This window comes from Pyrus communis, chromosome 2 (genome assembly GCF_963583255.1).
Source record: "Pyrus communis chromosome 2, drPyrComm1.1, whole genome shotgun sequence".
Taxonomy (NCBI): Eukaryota; Viridiplantae; Streptophyta; class Magnoliopsida; order Rosales; family Rosaceae; genus Pyrus; species Pyrus communis.
In genome coordinates this window covers 9,818,443-9,840,159 of record NC_084804.1, presented here as the reverse complement: position 1 = coordinate 9,840,159, position 21,717 = coordinate 9,818,443, and the positions used below count along the sequence as shown (strand labels likewise).

At 38.0% G+C, this 21,717-nt stretch overlaps 2 protein-coding genes across 3 annotated transcripts; one reads left to right on the top strand and one right to left on the bottom strand.

Annotated features, from left to right (window-relative positions):
• The first annotated feature begins 2,218 nt into the window (after positions 1-2,218).
• Positions 2,219-4,211, top strand: LOC137726532 (uncharacterized). Its single transcript, XM_068465465.1, has 2 exons — positions 2,219-2,880; positions 3,726-4,211. Exon 1 carries the CDS (start codon positions 2,469-2,471, stop codon positions 2,856-2,858), a length of 390 nt encoding a protein of 129 aa, XP_068321566.1. The 5' UTR covers positions 2,219-2,468; the 3' UTR covers positions 2,859-2,880; positions 3,726-4,211.
• A 122-nt stretch (positions 4,212-4,333) lies between these two features.
• LOC137726531 (uncharacterized) lies at positions 4,334-18,892 on the bottom strand. Of its 2 annotated transcripts, XM_068465464.1 has the most exons (10): positions 18,643-18,892; positions 17,822-18,478; positions 16,010-16,139; positions 14,646-15,133; positions 14,348-14,428; positions 14,121-14,225; positions 6,159-6,272; positions 5,948-6,031; positions 5,396-5,467; positions 4,334-5,008 (listed from the first exon to the last, which is right to left on the bottom strand). In XM_068465464.1, the coding sequence occupies exons 2-10, from the start codon at positions 18,140-18,142 to the stop codon at positions 4,742-4,744; spliced, it is 1,662 nt and encodes a 553-aa protein (XP_068321565.1). In that variant the 5' UTR covers positions 18,143-18,478; positions 18,643-18,892; the 3' UTR covers positions 4,334-4,741. The 2 variants fall into 2 exon arrangements, with proteins under 2 accessions (XP_068321565.1, XP_068321564.1); XM_068465463.1 differs by having other exon boundaries at positions 17,822-18,892.
• Positions 18,893-21,717: the final 2,825 nt, after the last annotated feature.

Genomic DNA, 21,717 nt, shown 5'->3' with positions numbered 1-21,717 from the left:
ACTTCCACACCTCCATCCCAACCTCCATACACCACCATCATCCTTTGCCGCACCACCATACATACCTAAATCCATCCAAATCCCAGAAAATCATCCACAAACCCACCATAGACCTTGTGCCGTGACTTAGCAAGGAAGAGGAGAAGGAAGACCAAGCCTTGGGCGTTTGTGCATTCAAGTTGGAGTGTTGGACGTTTTTAGGTGTAATCTATCTTTTATTTTCAATGTTTAAATCTATATTGCTTTGTTTTGTCATGAACATGAGAGGCTAAACTCGTTTTAGCCTAGGGATGCTTTGAAACCATGATTACATTTATAATATGAGTTGATTAAGTCCAGTTGTGATTTCATAAGGCGTGAACGCAATTTGCTTAACCGTTTGATGGATAACTTATTCTTGTATGTTTATTAGGGAGGCCTACTTAATTTGCATGCTTGAATTTGGGGCTAGAATATAAGGGTGTTTCACATAATCGTTACAAACTTATATTCACAAGTAGTTAAGGTTGTTTTCACAATCATGTTAAGTAAATTCCTAGCATGCGTATCATGATGTCATAGTTACAAGTGCTTTGTCAATACTTATGATTTCCATTGAACGTAATGATCTTTGACCGTATCTCTATTATGATGTCATGTAGGGGACGTTTTGAAGAATGCTTTGGGTTGTCGTATGATGTCATCCAATCCACTAACTTAAGGGAAATCTGAGGGTTAATTAGTGATGTCACGGTTAATCTGGGGTGTTGAGGCTCATGGTTTATCGGAAAAGCAACTGAAAATCAATTTATGTTAGAAAGTATCATGTGTGGAGAAGTATCCCTTGGCTATCCCATCATCCATTAGTTTTTCTAAAATTCGTCCAAAATCTGTTTTAAAGTTTTAAGTTACTTGTTTTCTTTTAAATTCGTCCAAAATCAAAACCCCCTTTCTTATTTGTTCCAAATCTGTCCAAAAGAGTCTTTTTGAGTCTTTAGAGTCAAAACCAAGTGTATTTTCGTCCAAATTAAGTCCTAGAGTCTAAATTGAGTCTTTTTGGTTGTTTTAAGTTGTTTTGAGTCTTTTCAAGTTAGTAAGAGTCTTGTGAGTTTATTTAAAGTGTTTTAAAGCCTATTTTCACTTCTTTGAGTCAATTTTCATTAGGTTAGCAATCCCTCCTAATTCCCCGCCTAAAACGATCCCTACTTATATCTATACTACAATTGTCAAAAAGAGGGTTTAATTTGTGTGCTTATATATTTCACATCAATCATTGAAATTAGTTTTGGAGAATTCGTATGCCATCAATCAAGTTCCGTGTGTGTGTGTGTGTATATATATTTATTAAGTAGATTTAAATCTATTTATTTTGTACGTATAAATTATAATTGACTGGTACACGGAATAGTACATATATCACGTGTCACGTGTGTCATTATAAAAATAGTGAGATATGTCATGACAGTCATGTGTGTGATAAAAAGTTAATAACTTAAAAAAAAAAAAAATTTCTCACCACTTCTATTAATTTTCATTTTTCCCTCTCTTTTTTGTTTCCTTTTCAACTTTTTCTTATTATTTTCACTTTTCCCTAATTCCTTCACTTTTTTGTTTCATTTTCAACTTTTCTTAACATTTTCATTTTCCCTCCATTTTTTTTTTCAAAAAGGGCGGCAAGTTGGCAACGGCAAGAAATTCATTATTGAAATTTGAATGGAAACAAATCACATCAAATTTCAATGGATGCAATGCAATGCATCATATTCATGCATATTAAATTATTAATTAATAATTATTATAGTTTTTATAAAATTTAATATATATATATATATAATTATTATAGATAGACTTAATATTTTGGGGGTATAATTATTATAGTATATATAATTATTATCATTATTATAAATTTTATAGTTAATTTAATATATATATATATATATATATATATTTATTATAATTTTTAGGGGTATAAAATTGTAAAATTAATGTATATGATTATTACAGTATTTTTTTAGGGTTATAAAATTATAAAAATAATATTCTGCTTATCGTGTATCGTGCTCCCGTTATCTTAACAGGTGCTTATCGGGTTACCCGATAACGACCCGATTCGTTATCGTGTCGATCCAAACACCTGTTAATTTCGTGTCGTGTCGTGTCAGGTTATCGGGTCGTGTCAGAAATTGCCAGGCCTACTAGAAAGTCATCGTCCGCTTATTAATGTGTATTAATTTAAATTTTTTAAATCACAGTTCCTTAAACCTTCTCTTTTCACAAACCTCCACCGCTCCGTTTGCTCTTCTTCTTCAATACCACCACCACCCACCTCCCCAATACCCCAAATCCCTCTCTTTCTACGGCCGCCCACCCACTCAGCCACCGCCTCCGACACGACTGGGCCAACACCCTCGCTTCCTCTGTTGGGTCAACTCGTCGACTTGGACAACGGTCCGGACTCGACCCTTCTGCGTAGAGAGCTCAAACGGCTCATGGAGGACGCAATTGAAGAACCCGAAAATGTTGATAACAATGGGGGAAGCGTTAGGGTGAGGGTGGAAATCGAGGAGCTTTATATGTTGTGGAAGCAGAGGGTTGAGGAGAGGAGGCCTTTTCAGTATGTTGTCGGGTGCGAGCATTGGAGGGACTTGGTGTTGTGTGTTGAAGAAGGGGTTTTGATTCCGAGGCCGGGGACTGAGCTCATTGTTGGTTTGGTTGGGGATGTGGTTTTGGGGAATGAGGGGTTGAGGGAGGGGTTGTGGGCTGATTTGGGGACGGGGAGCGGCGCAATTGCGATTGGGATTGCGAGGGTTTTGGGGAGTGGTGGGAGAGTCATTGCTACAGATTTGAGTCCCGCGGCAATTAGGGTTTGCATCTTTTAATGTGCAGAGGTATGGTTTGCAGGTTAGTGTTTAAAGATTTAGTGCTAATGTACTGGGGATGCATTTGGTTCATATGATTGGCTTGGATTTGATAACCGATAACTCACGAGATTCAAGGTACTTGAAATTAGAAATGAACGTCAACTTCCATATTTTGGTCCATGTTAAAGACTTTAGATAGATTACAAACTCACAAGAATGATAGTTGAGTTCATATGCTATATATCTACATCTCATGCTGTGTTATGAAGAGAAATATTGAGTGGTGACTTATAGGCTTTTAAACATTCGATAAGTTTTAAGGAAATGATACTATCAACTCATGTGAATTGGGTAACAAGTGTGTTTTGATTGCCAAGTAACTTGAAGATGGAAGTTCCAAATATTTGAACTTTCAAATAGAACCTAGAGTTGCATTGAACGGTGGTATCAATGGCATGGATGATCCTTTACATCTTTGCAAAGGTGCTGCTTTTATGTTGAAACCTGGTGGATTCTTTGCGTTCGAGGTATCTATTTTTGCGTTTGCTAAATGTTAAAAGTGTTATCATTTGCCTTTCAAAAGTTAGTTATTTTGTACTTTTTATGTTGATAGAGATCAGCTGAAGTTACAATCAAAATAGACGGTTAAAAACTAGTTTGTATGCCGTGAATTGTGTAGTCTATGCTTCAGATCCCGTCCATTCCTCGCTTTGCTAGAACTTTAGAAAGTAAAAATGAGGTCCGAGTGAAAGCAAAACACTCTGTGTTTCCAAATTGCAACTACGAGGTGCCTCATGAGAAAGACATCGTGATATGCATTTACTGATTTCAGCTAGTTTGTAATTGATCTAATCTCTCTTCCCCTTCAATCTTATGATGTTGCAGACAAATGGCGAGGAGCAGTGCGCAAGAATCTTGTAGAGTACATGGAAAACGATGCTGGAGGCAGCTTTTGTAATTTGAACGTAGTTCCCGATTTTGCTGGTGTTAATAGATTTGTTACTGGATTCCGAACGCAAGCGATATGAAGTATGATCTCCTACCTGGAATCCGAGTCACTCTTTCTTTGACTCATAGATATAAACAAGAAATAGTCAAATTTGTTTATGAGTAAGATTGAGATTAGGCGGAAGTGTTGTCTATACGCTAGTTTTCTAGTACTACAGATCATTAATTTTTTAAGTTCCAAGTTTCCTACATTGCTAGCACAATCTCCTATTTGTTTGACAATGATATAGATTGTTTTTCTTCTTTGGTGGAGAATAGCCGATAAAATGATAACATGTTGACGTATTTAGAATAGGAAAAGTCATGTTTACTTAATTGGACGGAAAAAATCGCGTATTGAACAAGTTGGGGATAGGAAAGTCAAAAATCGGAAGAACTCCATCATGCATGGTAACGTAGAGCCCACATACTTTCATTTCCGAATGTGTTATCAAACACAATGAAAGTAAAGAATAACTCCATTACGCATTCCATGAAAGTAACACTAAACTAAACGGAGTAAAATTTTTATTGACAAGATAAATATGTACAAAAAGGGGAACACTTGGTGGTGGCTTTTCATCCGTAGAACACTTTGAGATTAACGTATGTCAGATGTGATTGGAAGTATGGGGTTAAACTAAACGTGCAACAAGAGCAACAAAAACCTGAGCTCTTATGCCGGAAATCGGGCACTAACCCTTTGGGTCGAGATACAAAGCGTGTCAATCTTTGGTCTTAATTTTCAAGACACTAAACCATTCCCCTTCTTTGTTGAGCACCAACCTTCGTTTGGTGACACTAGCAACAAACCTATTAATCAGTATCTTGACAAATCCTCACTACATCCTGAAAAATCATTTGCTCTTTCTTGAGATGGGAACATCTTCCGGCATAGCCCTCTTAAGCTGGGCTCAGCACGACGTTCTTCGCGATTGCCTCTTCACTCTCTGGGGCAACTTGAATGGACTCCAGCTCTTTCGGCGTTTAGAGGACTCACAAAAGAGGCCAGAGGCCAGAGCTTGCTGAAGCCACTCCTCAAATTCTTGTTCATCTTCATCCATCTTTTCAGCATCCAAATCCCATGGGAATCTACTTGAGTTGGATCTTTGAGTTTTCTCCAAACCAACCATGTTAACGTGGAAGCTAGGCCTATGAGTGTTGGGCCTGCACGCCATTCCCTGCATGGAACAAGTTGAAGCGATAAGATATCAATCTCGTTTCTCCCTGGCACAAAGTAGAGATGCACACCAAAAACATAATAATGGATCAAGGGTACTTGTTCTCTTAGTCCAAGGAACAATTAAAAGTCCTTCCAATATAGTGTCTTCTGTGCTACAAGGTTCAGCAGGATGTCTGCCAGGTAACTGGGTCCGCTCGCTCACTGTTCTACTCAAATTTGAATACTTTCAAGATCAAGTTTTAAATAAGAATGATGCTTTTCAGGCAATTTGCCTGATTCATGTAATTTTGCAGTTCCACCGCTGTATAGGGTACAAAACATGCAGACAGTAGAACAAGGACAAGCTTGCAGAACTTAGATATTATATCCTGATTAAAACCATTACCTGACAAATAGCCCATTCAGACACATCAAAGATTTTGCTCTCAGCACAGACAAAGGCCCGCGGTATTTCCACCTAAATGAAAAGAGAAAAAAAAATAAAAAAATAAAAACCAACAAAGACAACAAAAATCACAAGGGATGCTTAAATGTACATGTCTGCAACGAGGGAAATGATTCAGCTTAACAAATCATGCAAATCAGTGTTATGAAGATATTAACATGCATTATAGAAACAGGGAAACCACGTGAAAGTCACAAGAGCCCTTGAAAGATGGATCTCATCCCTGAAAGTCACGAGAGCACCATTTAAGCATTTGAATTCTGAACTTCTAACTCTCAAATTCCTACCTTTATTTATATAGTCATTTCTGCAGTTCTGACATGCAACTCACACTTCAGTGAAAAATTGTTTTGTTGTTTAACGCATTGATAAATGCATGTGAGGACAGCAGAACCATTTGCATAGGGTGAGAAAAAGGTGTTCAGGTAAAAACTCTCAAGGTATACACAATTAAGATTGGAAAAATAACACGAAAAGTACTGTGTAAAATACCTTATGTGGCCTATTAAATACTAGAGTTCCTTTGTACTCAACCCATCCATCTCCATCCTTTGCTTGGTGATATTGACAGCAATCCTAATTGCACAATGGATCCAATACATCAGATGCATACAGCAATGATGTGAAAAAAATGAGAAAAGTAACATATTCGACACTGAAATTAGTTAAAAAGAACAGCAACAAATAGAGAATAATGTCAGACCTGACACCATCTAGCCTTGGCTTTGCTTCTGTTTGTGCATACCCATATATGCGAATTTCCACACTTAGTGCACTGTATACGTCTCGACTCTTCAGAAAAATAATCTGGACCATCCTGCTTATACACAATTAAATGGGGGTTATATACCAAAAGCAGTAAATTGACTCAGAAAAATGACCCAGTGAAATACAGATTTATCATCGGGCAATAAGATGCGGAAGTACAATGACTGCTACAAAAAAAGATAGCTTCTTCTACATTGCATAATTGATATAAATTGGAAATTATGCACCATAGAAAATTTAATTAATATATTTTGAATTCGCAATTACTAAGACAATATAGAAATATGGGTTAATCTCAATTTACTACCCTTGGTTTTCAACATTTGGTACATTAAATTTTTTTTTTTTTTTAATTCCAGAGTGTTACCTGAAGTCATAAATTTGGGAAACTTTCATACATCCGTTAAGGTTGCTGATAAATCAGTCGGTGATGTGGCACCCATATGGACACTGATTGGACGCCACATGTCAATATGGGCCCATGTAAATATTTTTTAAAAAAGGGTTAAAATATCTGGGCAGCCCAACCCTCCCTCCATTCCCTCCTGCACCCACCCAACCCTCCCTTCTCTCCTCTGCGCCCACCCAACCCTCTTCGATCCCCCGAACATCCAACCTTCCCCCTCCCTCTTTGACTCCACTCTTCTCTCCCCTAATCCTTCCATACTCAAACCACCTCTCCCTCACCACCATACCCCAACCCCACCCATTTGACGGCCAGTGGTCAACAAAACCCAGATTTACGGCCGGAGAGTCACACCTACCAGATTTGACGGCGGTGAAGAACAAAACCCAGCAGCCGGAGAAGTCGGTGGTGGGGAGCACAAACCCAGCAGCCAAACCGATTTTTTAATCTTTTCAAATTTTCTTTCGATTTTTGTGTTTAACATGGCCTCCGTTCTGCCATCTGTTATGCAAGATTTGATCTGATTTGGATTTTTTTTTTTTTCCTGCATTTGTTGTGGATTCGGATCCCAGGTGCCAAATAGGGACAAATAAAGTGAAAAGGGTTGGGTGGATATAAAAAGGGAGTTCAGCGCTGCCCAGATTTTTTTTTTTTTTTATTTTTTTAAATTTTTTAATTTTTTAATTTTTAATAGCTACTGTGAACACGAAAGTTTCCTTGAAACAAGAAACCAGAATAACGTGTACAAAATAATATTTTTTGTGTTTATGATTTTTGGGGTTACGATCTCTCTTAAATTTGGTCCTCTGATTCTATCTCCGTAAGATCTAGATTTGTTGATCCAAGGGCCGTCGAGGCTTGATCTTGGATGAACAGTTGTAAGTTTCTTCAAGGGCCTTCGGGGCTTGATCTTGAATGTTGATGGATGAGCGGATCTTCAAGGGCTTTTGGGCTTGATCTTGAAGAACGGTTGGTTTTCTTTAAGGGCCGTCGAGGCTTGATCTTGAATGAACAGTTGGTTTTCTTCAAGGGCTTTTGGGCTTGATCTTGAAGAATAGATGTGTGGATTTGTTTGTTGATCCAAGGACCGTCGGGGCTTGATCTTGGATGAACAGTTGTTGAACGGATCTTCAAGGGACGTTGGGCTTGATCTTGAAGAATGGGTGTATGGGTTTGTTGAGGTTGTTGATCCAAAGGGCCGTTGGGGCTTGATCTTAGGATGAACGGATGAACACTTTCTTCAAGGGCCGTCGGGGCTTGATCTTGAAAGAGGATTTAACGAAGAACGAAGAGTGCTTTCTTGATCCTTCGGGATTTGCTTGAAAGTTTTAGAGTTTCAAAGCTTCAAGGATTTGGGGAGTTCTCTTCCAATTTGGGAGTAGAGAAATGTATTTGTGAATTCCTTGATGCTTGATACCTTGATGGAGAAGCCTATTTATAGGCTTTGAGAATGAATGACCACCACAAAATATTTTTTTCCTTTCCAAGCACCATTGCCTAATTTTCCCACTTAATGCAATATTGAAATTGAAGTGGTGTAACTTATGGCCTAATTTCCCACTTAATACCATTTTAAACTTGAAATGTGTATGCTTTGTCATTGCCCAAATGAGAAAAACTTTCTTTGATCCGTAATGGATTGAAGTGTGCTTACCTTGTCATTGCCCAACATGAGAAGAAAAACTTGTTTTGATCCTCAATGGATTGAAATGTACTTGCCTTGTCATTGCCCAAAATGAGAAGAAAAACTTGTTTAATCCTTCAAGGGTATTTCTTCCTATTTTGTTGAGTCACACGCCATGTGTACAATTTGTACAACACGTGGCGTATACCATGTATGCCTTGACACGTCAAAACTTTAATGCATTGGTGAACATTTGTTTTACTGAAATTTCGATGTCTACAAATGCCCCCACTTCAAGGCGCGTCGTAGACATGTGCTTGTCACGTGTAGAAGATGCGTTTTGAAGTCCCTTAATGTAGATGTCAACCCAAGGGCCGTCGAGGCTTGATCTTGAAGGTTGATGGATGAGCGGATCTTCAACCCGTCTTCTGCCATGATTAAGTAGGCGTCATTGGTGTAGATCTCTTGTATTACGTAGGGTCCATCTCACTTTGATGTGAACTTGCTTTTTGTCTTATGAGTTGTAATGATAGGCCTACGCAATGCCAGCACGAGATCTCCGGCTTGGAAAGACCTTGGGCGGACTTTCTTGTTGAATGCCTTGGATAACCGTGCTTGGTAGCATTCCAAGTGTTGTTGAGCTTCGAGCCTTCTCTCATCCAGCGCTTCCAACTCCTGAAGGCGCAACTTTGCATTTTCTTCATCAGTCAAGCCTTCTTGTATAGCCATCCTTAGTGAGGGAATTTGACTTTCGAGCGGTAGAACAGCTTCTACGCCATATACGAGAGAATAAGGTGTAGCTTGGGTAGGAGTCCTATGTGTAGTCCTATATGCCCAAAGTGCTTCACTTATTCTTTCATGCCAATCTCTCTTTGTTCGGCCGATTACCTTTTTCAGGAGGTTGCACAGCGTCTTGTTGAATGCTTCCGCGAGGCCGTTGGCTGGAGCATGATACATGGAAGACTTGTGCTGCTTGAACTTGTATTTGTCGCAAAGCTCGTCCACGAGTCGGTTGGAGAACTGCTTTCCGTTGTCAGTGATAATGTAGCGAGGCACCCCATATCGGTGGATGATATGCTCCTTGATGAAACGAACAACAGTTTCCTTTTTTACTTCCCTTAAAGGGATGGCTTCAGCCCACTTGGAGAAGTAATCTGTTGCAGCTAAGATGTAAGCTTCCCCTGCAGATGACTTTGGCGTAATTGGTCCTACAACGTCCAATCCCCATGCGTCAAACGGCCATGAAGCAACTGTAGGGTGTAATGGTTCAGGCGGTTGATGTATGAAGTTGGCGTGGAATTGGCAGGCTTGGCACCTTTTGGCGTGTTCCAGGCAGTCCTTCACCATGCTCGACCAGTAATAACCCATTCTTTTAAGCCGGAAATGTAGCTTTGGTCTAGACTGATGTGCCCCACACACACCTGAATGTGCTTCTTCCATGGCTAGATTAACTTCTTCCTCACCTAGGCATCTCAGGAGCACTCCTTCAAAAGAGCGTCGATAGAGTGTTCCTTTGTAGTAAAGGAAGCGAGGTGCTCATCGACGTATTTCAGAACGGTGTCTGAGATCATCTGGAAGCTTTCCGTGCTCTAAGTAGTCGATCAGCGGCTGTCTCCACTCTTCAGCATCGACTGGAAGTACTGAGATGACATTTGTATCATCTAGTGACATTTCATTAACGAGCGGAATCACCCATCTTTGGCAAACTGGCACGTCTGCAACTTCATCTTTTCCTAGTGTCATACTCGAGGCTAGATTGGCGAGAGCGTCTGCCATTTGATTTTCCTTTCTTGGCACATGTTCTAGTGTCACGGCTTCGAACTTTTGTAGCAGTTGGGTCGCTAGCCGGAAGTATGGGACGAGATCATCTTTCCTTACCTCATATTCAGTTAAGAGTTGATTGATTATGAGCTTGGAATCGCCATATACCTCAAGAGCTGTGATTTCCATGTTGATCGCCATTTGGAGCCCGATGATCAATGCTTGGTACTCAGCAACATTGTTGGAGCATAGCTCATTCAGTTGGAAGGAGTAAGGTAGTATTTGCCTTTGTGGCGACATGAATACCACTACTGCCCCCGCTCCGTCTGCTCATGCGGATCCATCGAAGAACATCGTCCATGTTGGGAAGATGTCGATGTAGAACACCTCCTCGTCAGTTTGGTGCTGTTTGCAGTTTCAGCTCGTGCAGGCAATGAGCGTTTGGTGCCGTTTGCAGTTTCAGCTCGTGCAGGCAAGGAGCGTTTTGGTGCCGTTTGCAGTTTCAGCTCGTGCAGGCAAGGAGCGTTTGGTGCCGTTTGCAGTTTCAGCTCGTGCAGGCAAGGAGCGTTTGTTGTCACCTTTTAGGCTCGTGCGAACGAGGAGCTTTGGTTGTCGCCTTTTAGGCTCGTGCGAACGAGGAGCGTTGGTTGTCGCCTTTTAGGCTCGTGCGAACGAGGAGCGTTGGTTGTCGCCTTTTAGGCTCGTGCGGACGAGGAGCTTTTTTTTGAATTTGTCAAACGATCTTAGAGAGGCATTCCTTGCAATCTTCATAGCAAGGAGTCTTGACCGAGTGATTGAAGAAGTCTTTTGGGAAGAAATCGCGCATCGTGATGGCAACGGACGATCTTTGTGTCATAACTTCCTCATCCTCAACACTTTCATGTAGCTTTGAAGGTTGACGGTAGCTGCTTTGCCCCCTTTCCGATTGGTGAACTTGTGGACAAGATGGTTGCTGCTTCTCCAATTTCTTCGAAGCGATCTTCAAAAGGCATTCCTCACAATCTTCATAGCAAGGAGCCTTGATCGAGAATTTGAATAAGTCTTCGAGGAAGAAAAGATCCCGCATAAACGATCTTTGTGTTGAAATTTTCTTATCTTCAACATTTTCACATTGCTTTGGAGGTTGGCGAAAGCTGCTTTCCCTCCTTTCTGATTGGTGCACTTGTGGAGAAGACATATGTTTCTCGTGCAGTTTCTTCGGAGTGACATGAGTCCATCCTTCAATTTCACTTGACTTGGAACATGCCCCCAACAGTCGAGGTGAAGACTTTGAGTCGAAAGAGCCAGAAGTGACATCTTTCTTAGGGATTTCATCTTCAGTGCCGTTCTCTTGGGTTTGTTGGCATGAAGATTTGCCAATGTGGACGATGATGCGCCTCTTTACCTTCAGTGGTCCTTTTGTGTCGACCTCTAGGATTGCTTGGCGCTTCATCCTTGAAGGAATCAAGCTTCAAACGTCGCCTTTTTCTGCTAACCCATCGAGCTTTTCTTCCTTTGGTGTTGTCTTCCTCTTTCCAAAAGGCTTCTCATTATCTTCAAATCTTTCCGAAGCTGATCGTCGCAGAGGAGAGATAGCTGTGTTGCTTTGTTTCTTAGGCTTTAACAACCTTTCAAAAACAGAGCTTTGGGATGTTGGCGCGTTAAGCCTCTTGAAGACGGAAGTTCGGTCTTGCCCACCAATACGATCAAGTGCCGAAATTCTGGGTTTTGAATGATTCAGCCTATCGAAGACTGACACTCGAATAGGAGGTTTAGGCTCCTCTTGATTTTGTTCAATGCTCACGCTGATGTGTTGAGCGCTAGCGTTTTTCGCTTTGCTTGAAATCTTCACGAGTGCATTTGGTGTGAAGCCAAGTCCAGCTTTGTTGTTGTCAACTCCGTAATCATGCTCCTTCAACTTCTTTTGAGTCTCGGTGAGGTCACGATCTTTGTCGTTGACGGTGTTTGAAACCTTCTTTCCAAGATTTGAAGAGGAAGCAAAGTTATGCCTAGCCTTTGACATGAGTTCGTAGGCATTTGGGTCAAAGCCTTCTTCGGTCTTCTTAGTTGGAAGAGAGCTTGGTTTCACTTTGACGCCATGCTGTGCCTCCAGACGGTTGATGAGTCCGGCGGTTTGCAAGTTTTTCTCCTCTGCAGTCTTTATCAGCCTTGCAACTGTTTCCTTCATCTGAACCAGCTGTTTTTCAATGGAGGTAGTGCCGATAGTCATGACTTGTTCTTTGTTTGAAGCCATGGACTGTGCTTGAATATCTTGAACGGAGACAGAGATGAGAGGTAGAGATTGTCCCACTGGGCGTGCCAAATTTGTGAACACGAAAGTTTCCTTGAAACAAGGAACCAGAATAACGTGTACAAAATAATATTTTTTGTGTTTATGATTTTTGGGGTTACGATCTCTCTTAAATTTGGTCCTCTGATTCTATCTCCGTAAGATCTAGATTTGTTGATCCAAGGGCCGTCGAGGCTTGATCTTGGATGAACAGTTGTAAGTTTCTTCAAGGGCCTTCGGGGCTTGATCTTGAATGTTGATGGATGAGCGGATCTTCAAGGGCTTTTGGGCTTGATCTTGAAGAACGGTTGGTTTTCTTCAAGGGCCGTCGAGGCTTGATCTTGAATGAACAGTTGGTTTTCTTCAAGGGCTTTTGGGCTTGATCTTGAAGAATAGATGTGTGGATTTGTTTGTTGATCCAAGGACCGTCGGGGCTTGATCTTGGATGAACAGTTGTTGAACGGATCTTCAAGGGGCGTTGGGCTTGATCTTGAAGAATGGGTGTATGGGTTTGTTGAGGTTGTTGATCCAAAGGGCCGTTGGGGCTTGATCTTAGGATGAACGGATGAACACTTTCTTCAAGGGCCGTCGGGGCTTGATCTTGAAAGAGGATTTAACGAAGAACGAAGAGTGCTTTCTTGATCCTTCGGGATTTGCTTGAAAGTTTTAGAGTTTCAAAGCTTCAAGGATTTGGGGAGTTCTCTTCCAATTTGAGAGTAGAGAAATGTATTTGTGAATTCCTTGATGCTTGATACCTTGATGGAGAAGCCTATTTATAGGCTTTGAGAATGAATGACCACCACAAAATATTTTTTTCCTTTCCAAGCACCATTGCCTAATTTTCCCACTTAATGCAATATTGAAATTGAAGTGGTGTAACTTATGGCCTAATTTCCCACTTAATGCAATATTGAAATTGAAGTGGTGTAACTTATGGCCTAATTTCCCACTTAATACCATTTTAAACTTGAAATGTGTATGCTTTGTCATTGCCCAAATGAGAAAAACTTTCTTTGATCCGTAATGGATTGAAGTGTGCTTACCTTGTCATTGCCCAACATGAGAAGAAAAACTTGTTTTGATCCTCAATGGATTGAAATGTACTTGCCTTGTCATTGCCCAAAATGAGAAGAAAAACTTGTTTAATCCTTCAAGGGTATTTCTTCCTATTTTGTTGAGTCACACGCCATGTGTACAATTTGTACAACACGTGGCGTATACCATGTATGCCTTGACACGTCAAAACTTTAATGCATTGGTGAACATTTGTTTTACTGAAATTTCGATGTCTACAGCTACATGCGCCCAAATTGACACATGGTATCCAGTCATTGTCCACATGGGCGCCACATCACCAACTGTATGAAAGTGTCCTAAAATTATGACTTTAGGTACCGCTCTAGGATGAAAAAAACTTAATGTACCAAATGTTGAAAACCATGAAACTTCAAGGTAGTAAACTGAGATTAACCCTAGAAATATTATAACTGCTCTCATATCTGTAGTTATTAATGACCTCCATCAAAATGACAATCAGATAAATCTCAGGAAAGTGCATGACACTAAACAACTAAGGGCTCGTTTGGATGTGCTTTTAAAATAACTAAAAGCGCTTTTCGAGAAAATATTTTTGGGTTCCAAAAGCAATTAAAATTGCTTTCTGTAAGAAGCATTAGTTATGTGCTTCTTCCAAGAAGCACTGTAAGTAATTTTTCGAGATTTACTTGCATCTTTACCAAAGATTAGTTCTAAAAATAATTTTACCAAATGCACTTTCAGTCATTTTAAAAGCACATCCAAACAAACTCTAAATCTACAATCAAATAACATAGCTCACCTGATGTGAAGTACTATAGGACTTCTGGCACACACTCTTAGTCTTGGATTCTTCCTTCCGCAACTGCTCATCATAGTCTCTTTTCTTTGTGGAATCAGAGAGAACCTAAAAATGCGTCATTGTGACAGGCACATACAGAATCACAAGGAAGACATTATTTAGGTCTTATAAATCTCATTTCAGACATGCAATGATTACTATACAACTCGAATAACAAGTATAATTACCTCATATGCACATTGAACTCTCTTAAACGCTTCACTTGCTAATGCACTTCCCATATTTTTATCAGGATGCACAAGCATGGCCTATACGAGAGATAATCACACACAATATAACTCAATTGCACATCAGATTCTTCAAAATTGTATTCAGACACTAATGCTACCACTTCTTAGTCAAATAGTAAAAATAAAGTACTTCCTCTACTTCACATAAACAATTTCACAATTCATACTTAGAATAAGAGGGAAAAAGAGGCTCCCATTGATGAAACAGAAGAAAGAAAGGAAAGGTAATATCCACCTTCTTCCGGTATTCTTTTTTCAATATTGCTGCATCAATTTTTTTGTGGCGAGGAAATCCTAGTGCTTCATAATGATCAATACTGTCCAAAATCTTTTTCATTTCATCATCTGAACTTTTTTCCTCTTTAACCACCTTAATAGGGAAAGATTCTATTCGGTCATTTATAACAGTTGAAGTAGCTGGCGTGCTAGATGAGTTACATGAGTGCAGCTTTTCAGGTTCATCGGTAGGAACAGAGTATTCACATTCCCCAGAAAAATCATCCTCCATAATTGTTTCTGATTGCTTTTGCTCGTCAAAGTGTGTGCTTTCGCTCACTTTGTCACACCATTGGAGCATATAATTTAATGCATCATTAGAGAAAAATGCAAGGTTTATTGAGAGAACTACACCATGCCATCCAACTTGAACTTTGACACAATAAATAGCATAAACAGTTGCCATCAAGACCAGCAACCGTGCATGATTTAGGGAGAACAAATAACCTGCATTTGTAATAGAGTTTTTAGTATTTTCAAAATCAATAGAAAAGCCACTATATATCAGAATGCTGATCCACTTATATGACCTCTAAATGCTTAAGTCTTGGAACTATTACCCAAGATTGTTTAGTACAAAACTGCCCACACATGAGGACACTTATTAAATGAAGGAAATAGCAAAAGCACGAGACACATGTTCTAAAACAAGAACACAAGAGCTTTAAAGTTTTGACTTCTTTGTTCAGGCCTGGTGCCTCCCCTCTGCTATATTACCTTCCCCACTATGACAATCACAAGTATCTATTTCTATATCATTAGCCACCTACTCAGCAACATGAGAACATCAAGGGACAAATCTTATCAGCATTATGAATCTCTCACTATGTTAAAAGAGAGTTAATTCTCAAAATTCTATATAATTCACATATCCTCTATTTCAAATTGAAACATTAATAAGAGTTCGTCGACAGTTTCTCTAATAAAATAAATAATTGAACTTAAAAACTTTTTCTATTATAATCTGTTTTGGTAGGATGATTTCTAAGATAAATTACAATCTTCTAGGTTGATGCGGTCAGAAGGCTAAGGATATCTCCTCAGTTCTTGCGTTACTCCTAGATACATATTGAATGGGAAATCATCCAACAGATTGCAGCATGGCTGCTAAACTCAACTATGGATGCCAGAACTGTTTTTGTTCATGTTTTTCTTTTAGGTACATATTCATTTATGTGTGGTACACATGCACCCTGGCATATTTCATAGAGCACAAATAACGGCAACATGGGTACAGTGAGAACAATGATAGCCACATAGAAGTCAAAAGAATATTGTATTGCATCATGTTATAATTCAGATTTCACAAAAAAATTAGCATACCTCCAACTATAAATAAGATTCCTGTTATCCAAAAGTTAGCGTACATCCATAAAATCAGAATAGCGAAGATCCCTACAATAAAAAGTCCTGGAGTGTAACCCAAGTACTGGATGGCAGCTCCAGCAACTCCCTGAAATATTGGACCCAACTGTAAGTCACAGTTTGTTCTGTAGCAATGTAAATAATTTAAGTAAATATACCTTTTTTTTTGTCAAATAAGTAAATATACCATAATTATGTATGTTTGAGTTACAAAAAAAACCATTACTGTCATCTCATAGCTATCCATTATTCCAAATTATGTCACCCTGCATTAAGTAATTCTAAGAAAAGAACACTATGATGGTTCCACAAACTTAACGAAAAAATTCACTACTGTCATCTCATGGCTATCCATTATTCTAAGTTATGTCACTCTGCATTCAGTAATTCTAGGAAAAAACACTATGCATGTTCCACAAAGTTACAAACCTAATCCAATGCACAAGTACTATATATTGGTATCTAAAGTATGAAAATTTTCTAGATTATTCGTTAGATTTTTGATAAGGGTAGCGCTATTCACACGCCCATTTTTACTTCTCACACACCCTTGTTAATTTTCATCAATTGATCTTCTTCAATTCATTTGATCTGACGGCCGGCAATTGAGATGGGTGTGTGAGAGGTAAAAATGGGCGTGTGGATAGCACCACCCTTTGATAAATACTTTCTTTTGTGTATTTTTTTTTTTTTTTTTTTCCATTTAAGACCCTATTCCGGCAACCTTAAGTATTTTCTGCTAAGTCTTCGATAAGACAGCGTCAAACTTGAAATATTCAGTTCACAATACACCTGGAACCTGAATTCTTAAACCAAGCTTCTGTAATTCTACATACCCTACAACCTTGATATTTACGTGTCCTGGTTGACCTCATGAGCAAACATCCACCAGTGTTGCAGCCTATCCTTTCATCATTTTTTGCACTCCTAAAATCTTCTCCAGAAACACCTAAGCACTAAAGTCGCACATCATAAACTGTCCATGAAAAACATTACTTCTACACTGCACATCATAAGCACCTAAGCACTAAAGTATGAAAATTTTCTAGATTATTCGTTAGATTTTTTATAAGGGTAGCGCTATTCACATGCCCATTTTTAATTCTCACACACCCTTGTTAATTTTCATCAATTGATCTTCTTCAATTCATTTAATCTGACAGCCAGCAATTGAGATGGGTGTGTGAGAGGTAAAAATGGGCGTGTGGATAGCACCACCCTTTGATAAATACTTTCTTTTGTGTATTTTTATTTTTTATTTTTCCATTTAAGACCCTATTCTGGCAACCTTAAGTATTTTCTGCTAAGTCTTCGATAAGACAGCGTCAAACTTGAAATATTCAGTTCACAATACACCTGGAACCTGAATTCTTAAACCAAGCTTCTGTAATTCTACATACCCTACAACCTTGATATTTACGTGTCCTGGTTGACCTCATGAGCAAACATCCACCAGTGTTGCAGCCTATCCTTTCATCATTTTTTGCACTCCTAAAATCTTCTCCAGAAACACCTAAGCACTAAAGTTGCACATCATAAACTGTCCATGAAAAACATTACTTCTACGCTACCCTTATAAGAAAACATCTGTCAGACTTTATAACCAGTTATAACTTTAAAGGATCCATAATTCTTTTATGGGTCTGATATTGCTGCATATCTTTGCCATCTAATAATCAAATTAAACGGCTGTAATAGAAGACTAAGCATTGAATAAAAAACAACAACTAAATGCTCAAGAGTAAAAAAGGAAATACCAAGGAAACATACCATACTAAGAAGTACATAAACCAGGCAAGAAATTGAAGTCAAACTGAGAAAGCAACTCCACATAATAAGGAGCAAAGTTGCAGAACCCAACCCAATAAAGGATTGAAAACCTCTTATGATGCAGTCCCACCAATAAATCAACAACAGGATCAACAACCTCCCTGTCCTGGCGCACCCACTGCACACCAACGGCCAATGCCGCTCTACAAACATCCCGATTTTATCTCCACACCCACCGATCGCAGTTCCGGATCGTGAATAAATGTGTTTCTGTGACTGCAGCCATTTCCAAGCTTGTCTAAACAACCCTATATCCTCCATCACTACAAATTATGAACTTATGGGTTCACCAGAGAAGCAGATTATCGTCGAATACAGACCCTGATATCTATAACCATAGATTCGAAACTGGAAACCGAAATTGGTAACAACCCAAACTCTGAGATCCTAAATCATCAATGAAGTCCATAAAACCGAGAGCAACCCAAATCCTGATCCGCTAAAATATCAAGCTGGAAAGCGGTAAAATCAGCTGAAATTCACGGGTTTGGAGCAAGATCTAGAATCCCCAACCTCCCGAACCAAAACCAACAAGTAAATTCAATCACGTTCTTCTTTCAGTGAGTGAGTCAGCTCCCGCATTGCTTCACATGCAAGCTTCCAATAAATAAAGCAACCAAAAACCAGACATTCAAAATCTAAAAAGCACGGATAGAAAATTCGCAAATATTCCGCTTTATTGAAATAATGTCTCACTAGCTTTTCAGACGCGAATATCTGTGTCTATGAAAACCCACAGCAAGTAGTCCCAATTCACATACCAAAAATAGAAGCTTTTGCTGCTGCTGCTGCATCAGTCGCTTCCGGAACAAATTGAAATGGGGGCGATGGAGATTGAGCTGCAGAGCTGGCTATGGCGGAAACCCACAGAGAGAGGGAGTTGATTGAACCACCGACAGGGGAGAAAAGGGGGTTGGAGCCTTAAAGGCGGATGCTTTAGGGGATTCGGGGAGAGAGGGGTGGAGAGAGAGGGAGAGAGGGAGAGATAAACCCTATCTTTTTGCAGGCATTGCTCGTGAAAAAGAAATAGTTTGAAGGGGTGTGACACACACTTTTTTTACTTTTTCACAGTTTTTTAATTTTTGATTAGATGGATTGAAAAAAATTAACAGATAAAAATTAATAAAAAAAAAAATGTAAAAAAGTAAAAAAGGTATGAAAAGGTGAAGAGGGAGAGAGAAAGAGGGGAGAATGAGGGTGCACAGGAAGAAGGAGAAGACACTCTCCTACTTGAACTTGTCTTTTTTTATCATAATTATTATGACCCACTGGAATTTCGAACCCACTTGACGCCACTGTTTTTTATTCCTCAAAGAAAAAAAAATGTTTTGTAGTGTGTGGTTTATATTCAAAGAAGATATCAAATCTTTTGATGGAATGGAACGCAGTAGAAAAAAGTTTTAACTGATATATAAGGATGGTAACGGTTTGATTTAGGGACGAAAATACTATATTGATCCACATAATCATGAAAATTAACCATATTCATAACCGTAACCATATACATCGGGTAACGAATTTTCAATCGGTTATCGGTTATATCCATCCTCGTCAAAAAATAAAAACAAAAAAAAAAATTATATTTATCCAATTGACACGTTATAAATTTTAGTAGATACTAATTCCGTCATTAAATAGCAACATTCAATTACAAAAACTAACAATATATTTGAAGTTGTTCATGATAAACTTGTAATATTTAATACTTGATATTTAAAATGATTCAATGAATTAATTTGATTGAGTATAACTATAAGTGTATTGAATTGATGAGGTTGTTGGTATGCCCCATGCATAATGTTTGGTGCATAATAAAGATAGTATAGGGTTTGATGTATACATAATAAATTAGTATAGGGAGGGTTCGGTAAATTGAATAAAATTATATTATATATCAAATATATATATATATATATATATATATATATATATATTTAGGGACGGATATGGATTGGGGACCCCTATAACCATATCCAAAACCCTAACTAAATAAAGTTCACGGTTTTTCCCCATATCCATACCATACCTGAATTTTCATATCCAAATCCAATCCATTCAGGTGGTTATCCACGGTTATCGGGTTTAACGGTTAGAATTGTCATCCCTACTGATATGCGAAGGTTCAATTTCTTTTCATCACTGTGATAAAAAGATCACTTGCAACAAATGAATTTTTTTAAGTTGATTTTTTTTTAACAAACGATATTATCAACACTAAGGGGTGAGAGAGTGAGCTAAGCTTCATAATGAGCTAGTAATAATGTGGTTCAAATTCATATTTGGCCAGAGTTAAACCTAAAATCTTTCACTTACAAATGAAGATGAATACCATTAGACCATAGTACTAAGTGAGGGTGTCGACTTTAACATATGAGATTGAGTAATGTGCTGTTAAATAAATTTTTTAATTATTTTATAGTATGTATCTCATTGATGTATCAATTATAAATTTTAAACTATGGAAAATTTGGAATGTAGAATGAGAATTTTAGAGTGTCAATAACAATTCCCTTTATGTTAATTAATTATTTTTTAAAATGAATGCTACAAATATTATTTATAATAAATAACATATAAGTTGGAAGAAGATGAAATTTGACATTATCACATCAGCCATCAAATTAACAATTACATTGAAGATATTCTAATTTTTATTTTGAGTATTTTTATTGTTATGTAGTGGATGTGTTAGATATTACTTTAATTAGTTTAAAAATTGAAAATTTTTATTTCTTATCGTTTTATCCAATTTTTTCCTCAAAATTTTGGTTCTATAGTTGCTTTCAACAAGAGAAGAAAAAAAGAAACCCTTAAATTTTCTTAGTTAAAAAATTTAGTATATTTACCATGAAATCAATATTTAGGTCTTTAAAATTTGGTGGCAACTGAAAATAATCAAAACACACACTTGTTTTTGGCTAAACAATTGAATTACAAAGTAAAACTAAATCTTATTGGACTGCAGTTCTGACTGTGGTCACTTTATTTAATATTTATTTTCTTATGAAAAATAATATAGTGCAACATAGGCCTCTATATTCAGTAGGAAGTTAGGAACCAACCGAAAATTGTACCGTATTCAATGGCTAACAAACAGCAGGTGATGGATTGTATTGGGGTGGTATTGGTATGATTACCGTACCAAAACTTATATACCAATTATCATACTAAATTTTTAGTATGACAAAATCTATTACCATTATCATATCAAATTTTTGGTATACCAAATTTCGGCATGCCAAATAGTTCGATTGGAATGGTATAGTAATGGTAATTACCATTTTGTTTTGGACCATTCTTTTAGGCCAAATTTTGATTTTTTTTCAACCCAATTCAAGGCCCAAACTTGTTTTGGCCACTCTCTTTGGGTTTCTAAAAAATTTTAATTTAATTATGAGAATTTTATAAAAATTCATTTGAGAAACAAGAAGTAAATAGATGGAAGAATTGCTGAAAGAACCCAACATCCTTAAAAAAAATAGTACAAAGATTCCTAAATTTCATCTCTACATTCTTTAAAATTGTACAAAAATTAACTTGATAGACAAAGCCAGGGAGAAAAACATCCCAATTTGATGAAGGAGAAGATGATATGGATTGCGAAGAGAGAGAGAGTTGTCAGAACGGGAGCAACATAGATGAAGCCGATGGCTAGATGAGTGAAAAGATGAAAAGTCGCAGCACAAAAAAGCTTAGGTTTGTTTATTGGAAAAGTAGAGGTTAGAGATTGAGATGATTAGATAAATGACTAAAAAAAAAAAAAATTATATATATATATATATATAAAGTGCATATATAATGATAATAATACTTAATTATATATATAAATGAATAAA